General features: G+C 45.6%; 1 protein-coding gene across 1 annotated transcript in view; it reads left to right on the top strand.

Annotated features, from left to right (window-relative positions):
• Positions 1 to 719: 719 nt before the first annotated feature.
• TOP1 (DNA topoisomerase I) overlaps positions 720 to 14,282 on the top strand; it is a 67,463-nt gene continuing 53,900 nt past the window's right edge. Inside the window, exons 1-2 of the mRNA XM_063404642.1 lie at positions 720 to 895; positions 1,391 to 1,415. Of these exons, the coding sequence (XP_063260712.1) occupies positions 863 to 895; positions 1,391 to 1,415 (58 nt within the window). The 5' untranslated portion in view covers positions 720 to 862. The remainder of the gene's footprint in view (positions 896 to 1,390; positions 1,416 to 14,282) is intronic.

Here is a 14,282-nt window from a genome sequence, read left to right as displayed (position 1 = left end):
GGCCTGTGCACTCCAGGCCGGTGCTGTGGCGTACGGACACCGATAGCGAGGGGTCAGGCACACTGATAACGGAGACTGATAGCGAGGGGTCTGCGGGACAGGTGCGCACACCCCGCTCGCCTCCTCTCGCTTGGAAATGCTCAAATTGCCCATGAGGGTGCCTGTGGGGGGGGTCTGGCCCGGCGGGACTTCAGGGGAAGCGCCGAGGGCGCCATAGCCCGTGGCGGGCTGGGGCTGCGGGGCCCGGCGGGCTGCGGGGGTGTCACTGTGCGGTTATCGCGGGGAGGCGGCGGAAACGCCTCCCCTCAGAGCCGCCCTCCCGCCCGCCATGCGGCCTGGGGGCGGGGCCTCGACCAGGGGCGGGGCCTGTATGCAAACACCGCAGGCGGGGCGGGAGGCTACGCATGCGCGCTGCGCGTATGGAGCAGCACGGGTTCTTACACAATGCACCGGGCCCGGCGGCCGCGGGGAGGGGCGGGGCCTCGCATGCAAATATAGTTCGGGTTTTCCCGCGCCATTGGAGGAGAGAGAGGAAGGGGCGGGATATGTAAAGCAGCGAGCCGGCGTAGGGCACGGTGGGGGGCGGCGGGTCGGAGCGGTCACCCGGGAGGGGCGTGGCCCACATGCAAATCGTGCCGGCTCTGGGGGCGTGGCTCCAATGCAAATATGTGCGCGGCCGCTTCCCGCCCCCTGCCCGTCAGGCCTCTCCCCCGCCGATTTAAAAGGCGCCGCGCCTGCGCAGAGCGCCGAAACCGGGACTTAGTCTGTTACACAACCGCGCTGCGCTCCCCGCGTCCCGCTCCGCCCGGCGCTCCTCTGCCCGCCGCTCCTCCCGCTCCGCCCGGCCGCCCGCGCCTCCGGCATGAGCGGGGACCAGCTGCACAACGATTCCCAGGTGAGCGCCCCGTGCCCGCCCGCAGGGCGCGCTCCCGGGGGACCCCTGTCGCGGTGCTCGCATCCCCCCGTGCCGGCCCTGGGCTGGCCGCCTCGCCAGCCCCGGTAACCCCAGCGGGGGGACCGTGCCCTGCGGCCGGCCCCATGTGTCTGGGCAGAGTACTGTCAGCCCAGCTGTCCCCCCGCGGCGGGATGGGGGCAGTGGGAGCGGGGGCCCGCGTGTGACCCCCTGGTTGGGCGGAGAAGGGCAGGGGGCGGCTGCCGCGCTCCCCCGGCTCGCTGCCCTTTGGGGGGCTCGGGAGGGCTCCCCCCATGAGCTGTGCCGGGGCCGGGGGGCGCTTCACCCGTTCCCCCATCACCTTCCGCATCGCGCTGGGCTTTTCTCACTTGGTGTTAAATTCCCCTAAAAATGAGGGTGAGGGCGGGGGTGGGGGTCCCCCGGAGCGCCGCGGACCCGGGCGTGCTGACGGTGTGTCCCTGTGTGCTCTCCCCGCAGATCGAGGCGGATTTCCGAGCGAACGGTGAGTGCGGCCCCGGCGCGCCCCTCGCACAGACATGGCGTCCCAGAGACTAAGTCCCGGCTCCGCGCTCACCGGCCCCATTGTTCCCATCGAGCCGCCTAAAGCGCCCCTTTCCCGCGGGGATCGGGCCCCCCCGACCCCCGCCGCCCCGAGTGGGGGCACCGCAGGCCCCCGATCCGAGCGCAGCGGCCCCGCCGGGGTCGCCTTTGGGCCCCGATTCCTCCCTGGAAAGTCGCCTTGTCGACGGTCGGGACTTAGTCTCTGCGCCATTTTCTTTTTCTCTCTCTCTCTGTGGCTTTTCTCTCCTTCTCCTCCTCCCCGAGCTGCCGCCGAGCCGCCTCTGCAGAGGCACCGGGCCGCCATCCCCGGCACCAGCCCCTTGTAACCGAGGGGAAAGCAAAGTTTTTAGCTAAAAAAAAAAAAAATTAAAATCCCAAGTCGCCTTTTTTTTTTTTTTTAATCGCAGGCTCCCTCCCCCCACTGCTCCCCGTCTCTGCTCCTTTGAGGGAATCCCTCCCTTCCCCTAAAATGAAAGGTGATTGCAACATGTTGCTCTTTAAAAGAAGCTGCTGCATCCATTTTAAGATCAGTCTTATTTTCTTCCTTGCTATTTAAATGATGTGACTTTACCTTGTTAGATGGGTTTTTTAAAATTAAAATAAAAACCTACTTTGAAAAAACCCAACAGACCATAGTGTAGACAATTCCAGAAAGGTAGACAGCATCACTTCAGGGACTTTGCAAGCTAACTTCATTTTGTTCAGAAACATTTAAAGGAGTCCTGTAATTTAATATATATATATATACACACTTAGATATCATTTTTGTATATATATTTATATATGTGTATATATGCATATCTGTTTATATGTATATTTATATTCCTATATATGTATAGACATACAATATTGTCTTTTCTAATCAGCCTGGTGACTGCTAACTTTTTCTGATAATTAATTCATTTTTATAGGAAGCGAGCTAATTGCAAGCCTGCTCCATTTGATAGGTGTCAAATTGAAGGGCTTAAGTACAGTGAAGGGGAGTTGAGGACATAAAACCAACATGTGTGTGTGTTACTGTCACTGTTTGGGACGTGTTAGGAGCTCTGAGCTGTCCCCTGACTGCTGAGGTTGTGGAGGACAAAAAAGGTGGTTGAAAATATCTGCTTGACTTATAGTTACACTAATTTTTAGAATGCTTTTCTGGATGATGTCCACGTGCCTAGTTGCTTTGTAGGCTACTGCATGTAAATATTTACAGATCTACGCTTGCGAGCACCTTTCTTTCTGTCAGTTCATTGGAATGTGATTGTGTGTGTGCAGCAGGAGCAGACAGTGTCAAATATGCACGTTTTGAACTCTCCATTTCCATTCTGAATTTGTAGTGGGGTTCTATGAGTAATTCTTATCAGGAAAAAAAAGGTTGCAGTGGATTTCCCAAGTACAGTGTAACTCTTGAAGCAATTTAAATATAAGCTTATATAGGAGTGCTTGTAGCCTTCTTATGCTGGAAAATACTTGCTTCATCTAAGAATCATCTTTATTTAGGGAAAAATATTCCCTGGTAAGCTTTAGTTATTGAATACTGTTGTACATAGAGGAAGTGATGTATATTTGACCTTTTGACTCCCATTTCCAGCGAACCTTTCAGAGGGATTTTTCTCCTCTATTGTGACCATGTGGTGTTTTATTCTTCTAAGAGTTTTAGTCATACAGCTCTTAAAACTCCTGTGGTTTTTATTTTTACCATGTGTTGAAGGAATTCAATACAGAAATTCAAAGTAAGACACCTTGACGGAAAAACTGAATTCCTGGTAAATCAAGTGCACCCAACAAATCCATACCAGTGTAGGCATCAACACCCTTTCCCTCTTATTGTAATTGTTTGTGTCAGTCATGTAACATCCTTGTCATTGATCAGAGGCCCCTAAACCCCAAAGCCCTTTTCAGCACTGGAAGGTACGTGTAACCCTGTTAGTCTTGCTAAGGGAATAATGGTGGATAGACACTGCGCTCTCTGACCCTGTGACCACCCCTGATCTCCCTGAAAACCTGTCACCTCTGCTTGCTCTGAGCCTCGTTCCCTCTGCACAGGAGCTCTTAGCCCTCGTGCGTGGGGAATTGTCACGCGCAGATGCGAGAACAGCGGTTCTCCTTCAGGCACAGCACTGAGGCTCGTGCTCTTATTTCCTTGTTTTCATCCTATTTAGTGGCAAAGATTAGGAGTGGGTGGTAGGAATCTCAAGTGCCGTTTTTTCCCCCCCAGATGTTTAGAATTGGTTTGTATTTTGATTATTGTCAGACAGCACTAAACAGTAGAGCCAAACTGTCCTTTTAGGCCTCCTGAACTTCACATTTAGGGGAAGTTTTTCTGGGGGTTGGTACTGACTCATTCTACATGTTGAGTGTAGCAGCAGTAAACATTTCTGTTAATAAAGAATGTTTTGGATGACTTTTGGGCTAGTATATCAGCAATAGGGCAGCTTAAGCACTTAGAAGCTTCCTGTTGTTATTAATGTTCCTATCTGGGTCAGTGGACACCTCACCTCGGGTTGTGGTCACACAAGTTGCTGCAGCTGCAATAGGTTGGGTGGATCTACCCATTGCAGGTCACCACGGCGCAGCCCGGTTGTAGCTGGGAGCCTGGATCTGGTTACACACCCGTTTCATTGATAGCAGGCTAGTGTTGGGTGTGAGGGGGTGCCAGCAAGTAAATTTGTATTCCTGGCTATTTCTTGTCATTAAATAGCCAGATCACTCCAAGCAAGAGTGTCCTGGGCAAATTCCAACTTGAGTAATTGCATTGCATTTCAATATCCAGGTTCTCCCTCCTGTTTGGCTATAGTTGGTATTTTTTTTCACCTTAGCTGTATTTTTAGTATCCGTACGCATTGCAAAGAATTTTCCATGTTCGGTCCTAGCAGTGCCTGTTTGCAGACCATGCTGAGAGCAGTATTGTGCTAAAACAGCCAGTCTTTTCTGCAAGTAACATCCTTGCAGTCTTCAGCATTCAAAAGGGAAATGGAGTCCAAAACTGTTGTTTCCAGCTACAGCTTGGATGCTGAAAATGTCCCCACCTCCACAGATTTGGATTCTATTGAGTTTTGCCTTTAAGAGCTTTGTTGCTCAGGTTGGATGTAACAACCTCTTAGGACTGAGGACAATGTAGAGACTAAAAGCAATTTATCTCGACTTTCAGCTCTCCCATTGTGTTTGCAGAGTGCAATAGATAAAAATGACTTTTGTTTGCAAAATAATCAAATTGCATTCCAAAACTACTAAATTCCGCTAACTGCTATTAGTGCCTTGGCTGCTCAGCAGGCTGTGATCAGAACTAGTGTAAAATCCAGATATGCTCAGTGTGGAGACTGAGAACATCACCCCAAGCAGTGCTTTTTGCTTCCAGTTGATTTGGCCAGTAATGTTAAGATGCAATTTGAGGTCAAGTATCACTGGAGTAACCATTAAAGTGCATTAACAGGAGTCAAGTGTGAATTTGTCCAGCATCATAGAGGTGGCTTCTGGAATTCAAACGTGTTTGAAGGAGGGGCTTGCTTTAACAGTGAGTATTTTTGGGGGAAAAAAACCCGAAGCCCTTACTGCTGCAGCGTCTTATCAGGAACTAGCAGGTTTTTTATGTTGGCCCAAGCGCTCATGGGGCATCTGTGTATTTATCAGGCTGGCAACATGAAGGAATGAGCAAGAGGGAAATTCAAATTAAATAACAGGAGTGCTGAACCAAATGCCTTACAAGTTAAGGAATTTCAGCACGTTTTGTGTTTTGCATTAAATTCACGTTTCATGTATGACAGAGCTGTGCAATAAGAGGTGTGGGTGATTTAAATGCTAACAAACTGTAGAGCAACATAGCAGAGATCTTTAGGATTTCTCAGCGGTTGTGAAACAGTCTGTTGGAGAGCAGATTTGTGCTTCCTCGCTGCTGCCTTTGCTGGCGCCTTCTGGATGGGTGAGAGTTTTTTGAAGGAGAGCAGGGCCACTTCTGGCATAGGGCTGTGTGTACCTTAGCACTGCTGTTAGAGCCACTGTGCAAAACAAACTGCACGGATTTAGGAAGCGTGAAGGCACTGCCTTGTGCTCTCTGTGTGTGTGACATGTCAGGGAGAAACTGTCTTTTAACTTCCCTGGGAACATGTCTCACAAATGCTTTAAATGTCAAATGTTTGGCAAGGGATCCAAAGTACAAAAGGTAGTTAATGGTATTTAGGTGCAGATTGATATCTCTGCTGAAAATTTCCTTTGCGTTTTCTGTGATACGTGGAGATGAAGCTTGTTCCAGAAGAATGTAGCTTGTTCCTTCCTTGCATGGCTCCCTGCCTTCGCTCCAGACTGCAGTGCTGGTGGTGAGCCTGCATTGTGGGAAGCGCTGCCCACAGCCTCAGAACAATACTTGGGTAGTTTTAAGTCTGCAACCACTTAGTTGTTGTTTTTTTTTTGTTTGTTTGTTTTTTAATTTCAGAAGTATTTTACATAAGATGCCAATCTCGGCACAATTTCTCAATTTTGTTTTTGCATTGATTTTCAATATGTTCACAGCAATCTCTCGCAGGGCTTGTTAGGATATGACAGTGTAGCTTCAGTGTGGGAATTTTCAGATTGTGATAGGTGAGAGTACTCTGAAGTAAATTTATCATTCATGACACTTCTCAGAAATGTAAATAAACATATTGTTGGTAAGCTGCTCTTCGCTATCATGTGCTATGTAAGTTGCATCTCTTTTCCCCAGCAGAAGCCTCAGAAGGGCTTTGCTAAAGACCTTGAGGTCTGTTGTGTTAATTGTTCTGACACATTCAGCATTTAGGTTAAAACTTAATGGGTGTCTGGTGGGAGTGAGGAGTTGAGTGCGTTTCTGGGAGCCGCAGCCAACTTGTGTTTTTGTTAAAACTCAGCAGAATTACTTAAATGTGCTGGAAGATGTGTTTCGGGGGTTAATGGTCCGTGTGTTTCTTCCTCCTAGCAGCTTTTCTTAAGATGTTTTTCCTTTTACTCCAGTGTTAAGCACTCTCTGTTATTAATGTGTTATCAGAGCTTCTTTGTTTACTTTGTAAAACATGAAAAAATTTTGAACCGGGGACTTGTGTAAAAGTGGGGGTCTTTACGCAGCTTCGTGTAAATTAGACACACAGCTCATAAATGTGATCAAGCACAAATCAGATTTAATTTCATTTACAACTGTGACTTCAGATATTCGTTAGATAGTTCATTGAATTCCAGCCTTGTGAGTTGCACTGTCAGCAGAAACTGCAATAATATGTAATTATATCAAGTACTTAACATCTCATTGACTCAAATTCCTCTGTTAATGATTTCACTGGATTCCTGTTAAAGTGATACCTGCTGAAATAGCACAAGCCACTGCCCTGGTAGAGGGAGGTTCCGGGTCAGATTCTTCCTGGTGTTGTAAATTGCTGTCATTCTGCTAAAATCAGTGGAGCACTGACAGTGTATCTGCTTTTTTGTTACTGGACTGTAGGCATGGGCTTTAATGTTATAGTGACTATTTAAGAGAAATACAGTTTAACCTAGGAAATTATTGTAGATTTTTTTTCCTGTGGCTTTTCAAGATGGGACAGCTTCTCTTTCAAGTTTGCTTGAGCTGGTTGTGCTGGTACAGTTTCTCATATCCTTGTAGAACATGTAGTCATTTCCCAAATATTTATTGGCTTGTTAAATTTCATTGGTTTTGTGGCTTCCAATTTTATAGATACTGCTCCCCATTTTATAGAAAATCTCACACCGAAACACAGGAACAAAATCTATTTAGTGTTAGGTATTCTGCTTTTGCCTGGATTTTTGAAGATCTCTCTCAGCTTTCCAAATCTGAGAGAAGTTCTTCAGTGCAGAAATCAGTGTTTATCACCTTGCTGTCTTGGGACTGTCCCTTTTGACAGAGCATATGACACATCTGCCTGTACCTTTTCCCTGCAGGACTCTCTGTTCTGAGCTGTTCAGCACTGTCAGCGTTTGAATGTGGATCATCTTTAGATTTCAGAAAGGTTCCTCCTGGTGAGGGAATGGGAGAAGGGTACGGGCTTGCTGTGGTTTCAGCAGTGAATTTGTTGCTGTTCTGCTCTTCAGAAAAAAACAGTAGAAAATCAATTTAAAACCCAGTTCACAGCTGCAGTAGGATTACTCCTTTTAAACAGTGTTCCCAGTTACTGCTGTCCTTACTCTGCCAGTAGCTGCCTGCTCCAGGGAGTTCCTCTGTGTGCTTTGGTGGCTTCCACTGTCCATCACTGGTTGAACACTGGAGTTACTACAGCGTGGAAGGGCTGTTCCAGGCAGAGCAGAGAGAGTCTTTGCTGCTGCAGGCTCCTGCTATTTCCTAGCTCAGCTGAACACGTTGTAGTAGTGGTTTCCCGGTGTGTATGAGACTCCAGTATTTTTAGCACAGCGTTTGTTCAAAATGTCCTGGCTGACATAAATGCTAAATAGTTCCAGTGGATTTAATGAGGTTTATAGTTGGAAATATTTTCTTCTTGAATGCTTGCCTTTTAAATTAATGATCTTAGTCAATTGCAGTAATGTCTTGTGGTGTTAGGACGTTTGGAAAGTGATGTGAAAAGAAAGGGTGAAGTTAATTTTGGATTCTTGTGACGTGCATGGTATAAGGAGGATTCAAAAATTGGTTTTGGCTTCAGAAATACGAGCATACCTGCATGTTTTTAAGTGGAAATTTGGTTTCTAAATTCGACTTCTGTATCTGCTCAGCTGATGAACAAGTGAGACCTCCAGAGCTGAGAATGAAAGTGGAGAATATGGAGCAGTAGTCAGTCTTCCTGCAATTTGTTCTTTCGTAACATGTACTTAGCATCAATGATTCTCAGACTTTTTTCAGATAAAATTAGGATTTTTTTTTTTTTAAATCCTTGTCTGTCAGCAGGAGCAGTGGCAGGAAATACAGTTTTGTGCCAGTCCTTCCAACAAACATTAACCTGGGACATCATCCAACACAACTGGTGGAGATCAGGCTTTGATGCTTTTGGAGACGTGGGAGACTTGGCAATTAGTTCTCTATTAATACTAATGATAGAGATGGAGTTCTGTAATGAGGGAAGATGAGTAAGAGAGGGACAGCAGTTCAAGTAAGAATTACCTCAGAAATTTTCTAGTGTTGTCACAGAGTTCTGGTGATGTTTTCTGTCATCTCAAGGCCCGTTTCTCTGCTGGAATTAAGTACTCTACTGCTGCTTCACCCTGGGGAAGTTCCCCTTGTTTCATGGCTGTTGCTGGGGTCTCAACAGCTTCTCTCGAAGGTGGTTGCAGCAGTAGTTGCATTTGGAAGAATGACTTGCACTGACAGCTGCTCTGGGTTTGCCCATTCCCAACAGGAAGGATCCCAAGGACAGGCAGCAGTGAGTTGCCTTACTTCTGTCTTGGGAGGCTTTGGAGGCAGGGGCTGAAAAATGTCTGAAGTGCTTATCTTGATGGGATGGGGGCAGTGCAGGCTCACTAGAGGCACAGCAGGAAAGTTAGTGTTGGTGCTTGTCATTCAGCCTGGGCAGACAATGTTTTCTCAAGAAAAACACCCTGCATCTCCACCTGGACTACTTAAATCCCTTTCTGAGTTTGAAGGTGTTGACTTCTGAAATTGGATTGGTGGCAGGGTAAAGAGGGGCAGCATCAGACCATTGGGAAATGGTTTTAATTGGAGGCTCCTGTCAGTCTCAAAGAGACAAAAGTTGCTTCCCCCAGAGCTTCCGATCAGTAGATGTTTTTGGATTCCTTATCAATATTTTTGACGTGAGTGTATTTGTTCATGTTCACAAGCTTGCCATATGCTTTGTGCAGTTGTGAGCTGCGTGGGTGTCCCTGTATGTATTTTTATCTTATACCTTCGTCAGAGAAGGAGCTTTTTAGGGAATGTTAGCAAGACAATGGCACCCTTCTGTGTCAGTATTGCAGAATGCTGAGCCTCTTGGTGCCCACCAAAAGATGGAGATTTTCCTTCATAATTCTGCCCAGCATAGACATGTTACAGACAGATGGACATTCATGGAATTCAGCTTTGCAGCAGAGTAATTCTGCAGCTGCCTGTATCTTTCCATCACTGGAGAGAGATTGATTTCTGCCTCAGGAAAGCTTGGAGTGTACTTGTAGCTTCACTAAAATATTTTGATCAGTCTATGTAACTCGTCTTTGGTTGTGTCCATTACACACATGTTCCATGGTGGGGATGTGCTTGTGTCCTGGTTTTGGGTGGGATAGAGTTAAGTTTCTTCATAGTAGCTGGTACAGTGCTGTGCTTTTGGATTTAGTATGAAAATAATGTTGATAACACACTGATGTTTTAGTTGTTTGGACAACTAGCTAAGTGCCTGCTTGGTCTCATCAGCTGCAGTGTACAGCTGACAGTCTCTTTCACACACACAGCATTCAGCACATAGTGCAGCTTTATTTGGGAGAGAAATACTCTTACATTCTCAATGAAAGCATAGTTTTGGTTCTTCAAGATGTCCATTTTTCTTCCATAATGCTATTTTTCAATGATTTTCTAAAATAAGACCCTGGTGGCTTTTATTCCTTATTGCTCATTTTGTGATCCCAGTCATTGATTTGCATAGTGTTACTAATTTTTGCAGCAAGCATCTAGAACCTCAGTAGTTGAGTATTTTATTGTGTTTAAGAATAAATTACAAGAAGAAATGAAGTATGAGATCTGGTCTTGAACATGCATAAACTGCATACAGCGTTTCTTTGTAAAACCCACTGTCTGGCTGCCCTGAAATATGTTTCACCAAATGCTTTGGAATTTCTAAAGTGTTGGGCTCACTGTACTACTCAGGATATGCAGCAGGAAATTGAAAGTTGTCTTGTTTCCATCCAAATGTCTTGTCAGTTTGGTGCAGCTAGATGTGTGGCAGTGTCTAAAGGGAATAATTTTAAGAATTTTTATGAATAATTTTTTTAGACATTGGCCAGAGACATGGCTTCATAGTTAAAAAGTCAAGAAAATAATTCCTAGGGATGGAGCAATCCCCAAGTGCAGATGGCTTTTTAATTTTTTCCTGGCATTTGTCACATACTCTGCTCTGTTGCCTAACACAGCTTCTGACATACGAGATCATGAACTTACAGAGTGTTATCCAGAACATTTTTTCTTTCATTTGTCACTTCTGTACACATTTTCAGTTGAACATTGCAGGAGCTTTTCCTGTGTATGTAACATGGAATAGATGACCTGTACTTTAGGGCCAGGGCAATGTACTTTAGTTGAACCTTTTATTGATGGCAATATTTTACTACTCAAAGCATATCCTGGTATTTGAACGAGGGCCAGACTTGTCAAAACAGCTGCTCCTCTTCTCTGAGGTTGCATTTTGTTTTGCAGAGGTGGCTTACAAAGACCTTTTAGGAGAGAAGACACTTCAGTGTATTTCCCCCCTTTTGAACTGAATAGTGTCTGTTTTGGCAGATTTTTCAGTAACTGGAGGTAGAGTTAAGAAATGTGGTGATCTAACTAAAAGACAAATATTTCTGGAGTTAGAGTTTAGGCAAACTTGGTATTTTTGTGGTCTGTAAGCAGAGTTTTAGGAGGAGATAAGTAGAGGTAGTGGCAGGAGACACACCCTGTTCCGTACAGTCTAACCAGGTGGGAAGGCTGTCTTCCTTCACCTGCTCTGCAGCAGGTGCAGGTGGATGGAGCTTGTGCTGTCCTTAGGGAGATGAGTAGCTGATAAGTTGGCAATTCTTACTGCAGCTTCTGGTTTGGTGCAGTGCTGCCTTGCCAGCTGTCAGCTTGTCTGGAGTGCCTGATGCTGTGCTCAGGACATGAGGGTGAAGGGTTGAATGTGAAGACTCTTTTGAAGTTGAAGGCAGGAAGCACCAGGGAGGGACATTTTGTTACTCATGGATGCTATGTCTGGGTTGAAGGTCCTTTGTGCTGTACATTGTTATCTTGTCCTAAGGCTGTATTGTTTAAGTAGGCAACACAATGGGGAAAGAGGGAGTACTATGCTCTTCTCAGAGCTGGAGAAAAAAGAACATAGTGGGAGTGATTTTTTCCAGCACAGAAGAAGATGTAAAGCTGTCTGGCTAGGACTGAGATTCAGTTCCATCTTGGACATTTGCTTCTGACTTTTAATTTCTTCTCAAGCTTAAGACTGAGGTGCTTATCTTATCAAAGGGCAGCACAAAGAAAAGGAAGGAAAAAAAAAGAAGGAGCTTCTGCAGTTTTAGGGTATTGTTATATGCAAATCTCATCTCAGGAGCTAAGGTGGGCATTTTCTTCTGTGGTACTATATTATTTTACAAATACTTATGATACAATGCGAATTAGAAATGTTGTGTGGAGGGTTCTGCAGTTAGTGAAATAGTTGGATTTGCAATAGGGAGACGGTGTCTTCCTGGTTTGTGTGCAGGGTTCTGGTATGAGGTACGTCAGTCTCTTGCACCATACAGGACACCTTGCTGTGAGTGTCTCCTAACCAGGCCTGGAGCAATAGGAAGAGCAAATTATGTCTTCTCCCAGTTTGTGAGTGCTGGTGAGTGTGTGAGTAAGATCAGTTTTTGGAAAGATAAAACAGCTGGGATGGGCAGGTACTGGTTTGAACTTGCCTTAGGAAGGCACCTTACAAGTTAGACGAGCACTCTCCAGTTTAATCCAGCCTTTTGGGAAACAAGAAGCTGGAGCTCTTTGGAGATTCATGTGAAGGGGATGATTCATTGCAATACAAGCAGCATGTACAAAATGGAGGGACGGAGTAGAGCTAGTGACGTACTCTGAGGTTTGTTCTCTAGAGTTAATGACCACCAGATGGGGAATAAAAGGCTGCCTGCTTTTCTTTTGAGGACTGGGAATGTCATTGAAGCTGTTAAAATGTGCTGTATCTGTGGTAATGCTGCTTGTGCAGAGCAAACCCTTTGATGTGTGGATCAGAGTTAGCTTTCCTTGCTGGTGTTTCCCCTCAACACTTGGATTTTAGCATGAGTTTTGGCTGAAGTTGAGATTCTTGCAGAGTGGTTTACAATGCACCTCAGAGATACAGAGCAAAAAGTCTTTTGGGTGCTTTCTGCAGTCGGAAAACGAAGGTGCAGGGTTGTGTTCCTGTTCGTAGTGTAAATGGCCAGACACCCAGGGGCAGTAGGTTCATGTGGACAGAAATGCAGTGCAAGATGAGCGAGATGAACTCGTAACAAGTGACCTTGATTAACTTCTGCAGTGTTGCCCAATCCCTCTGTAGGTGTCATCTCCATCCATCTTTGCAGTAAGCAAGCACTGGCACAAATCAGAGTCTGAATGTCAGTGCTGTTAACTCTGACACTCACAAGTTGTCATCCTAGAAGTGTGTAGGTGTTTGGGTTACTTCGTCTTGCTCCGTCAGATGGGACGTCTCCCCAGCTGTCCAGGATACCTTTGGACGTGAATGTGGGGAACATTTACATTTTTCAAGAGCCTTTTACACTTTTGCAATCTCCTATCCTCCTGCCTTCTTCCTACTCCTGGAAGACTGTCAGAGGAGCCGTCATCTTGTCTAAGTCATGTTATCATAGCTGTGTATGTCACCTGCACTTCATTAGGGAGCATAAGCAGGCTGTCCTTGAAATACCTGTTTTTATGAGTAGATACAGTCTTCTAATTTAAAATATGCTGCTGTCTGGATTTTGGTAGCTGTCATAAACAATGTCTTTCTTTTATCATCAAGTGGGCTTATTCAGCATCACCTGTGTCTAAAGGAAGCTGCTTTCTGGGTTTTAGGCTGTTGTAATTGTATAGATATAAAAACTACAGCTTGGCCCTTGATGCCCTGTGCTTGGCAGCTTTAGTTGTCAGCATGAAGTCTTGGGAGAGCTCAGCACAGTGCAGTTTTATTTGCCCCAGTCTGTAGCTTGTCTTGTAGTAGATGGAGACTGCAACTGGGAATAAGATGGCTATCCCAGTAATTTAATTCTTAAATTGAATCCTGGGCAAAAGGCAGAAGTAGTTGAATTGGCAAGTGCATCATTTTCTTACTTCACAAGTGAAGGGGTAAAGCTGTTGTTCTGGAAGCACTGCTTTCTGTCTAACACATTTTCCCCCTCCTTCCTGTCCTGCCCTGTTGTTGTGACTTCTGTCCACTGATGCATAATCGTCAGTTTATGGTTTTGCTCTGCATCACTGTCAAAACATGAGCATGTCTGTGTGCGGCAAAACATGAATTTACGTTTGAACCATAGCCTGAGTTAAAATTCTTCTTCCCTGTGCTCATGAGTGGGCCTCTCCTGCAACACGCATCCTGGGCAGTATTTGCCTCTTTTGGGAATCTGATAGATTTTTCTTCAAAGCTGCCAGTGTTGTCTTTGCACACCAGCTGAATCTGGTCTGTGTGCACTTCAGGCTGGGTACAGGGGTGCTGACAGCAGGAGCAGCGAGTTCAGCAGGGGCACTGCATCTCCCAGGAGCTCATCTGTGCTTGGGCTGTGCCTGTGCCCATCACTGCTCAGTGTGCTTGGCGAGAATGAGAAACGATGCTGACACCACGGCCACGTTTCTGAGGGATGGGGAGCTTTGCTAAGTCTTTGTGTACTGAAGTTAGGGTGTATTTTTAAACGGTTTCCTTTGCAGGGAATAAAGCTGTGGAGCATTGTTTTGTGAAATAAGTCCCCTGTAGCTGTATTTCACAATACATGAAACAATGTTCAGAACAGATGTGAGCCTCATTTATTAAGGGCAGAATTAGTTTGGTTTTAATTTAAGTTTTTGTGTTTTATCTCCCTTTTTGTAAATACCCCATCCATTCACTTTAGCACAGGAGCCTCATGCTCAGATTCTAATCCAGAGTAAGAACACTTGAATTCCAGAAGGAATTTGTTAGTGTGTGATTTTTAAGATGAATTTTTATATTGTCTTTTCGTGTGTGTTAACATTTTA

This window comes from Prinia subflava, chromosome 8 (genome assembly GCF_021018805.1).
Source record: "Prinia subflava isolate CZ2003 ecotype Zambia chromosome 8, Cam_Psub_1.2, whole genome shotgun sequence".
In the NCBI taxonomy this organism is placed as follows: Eukaryota; Metazoa; Chordata; class Aves; order Passeriformes; family Cisticolidae; genus Prinia; species Prinia subflava.
The sequence above is the reverse complement of the archived record's forward strand: the minus strand, read 5'-3'. Positions and strand labels throughout refer to the sequence as shown.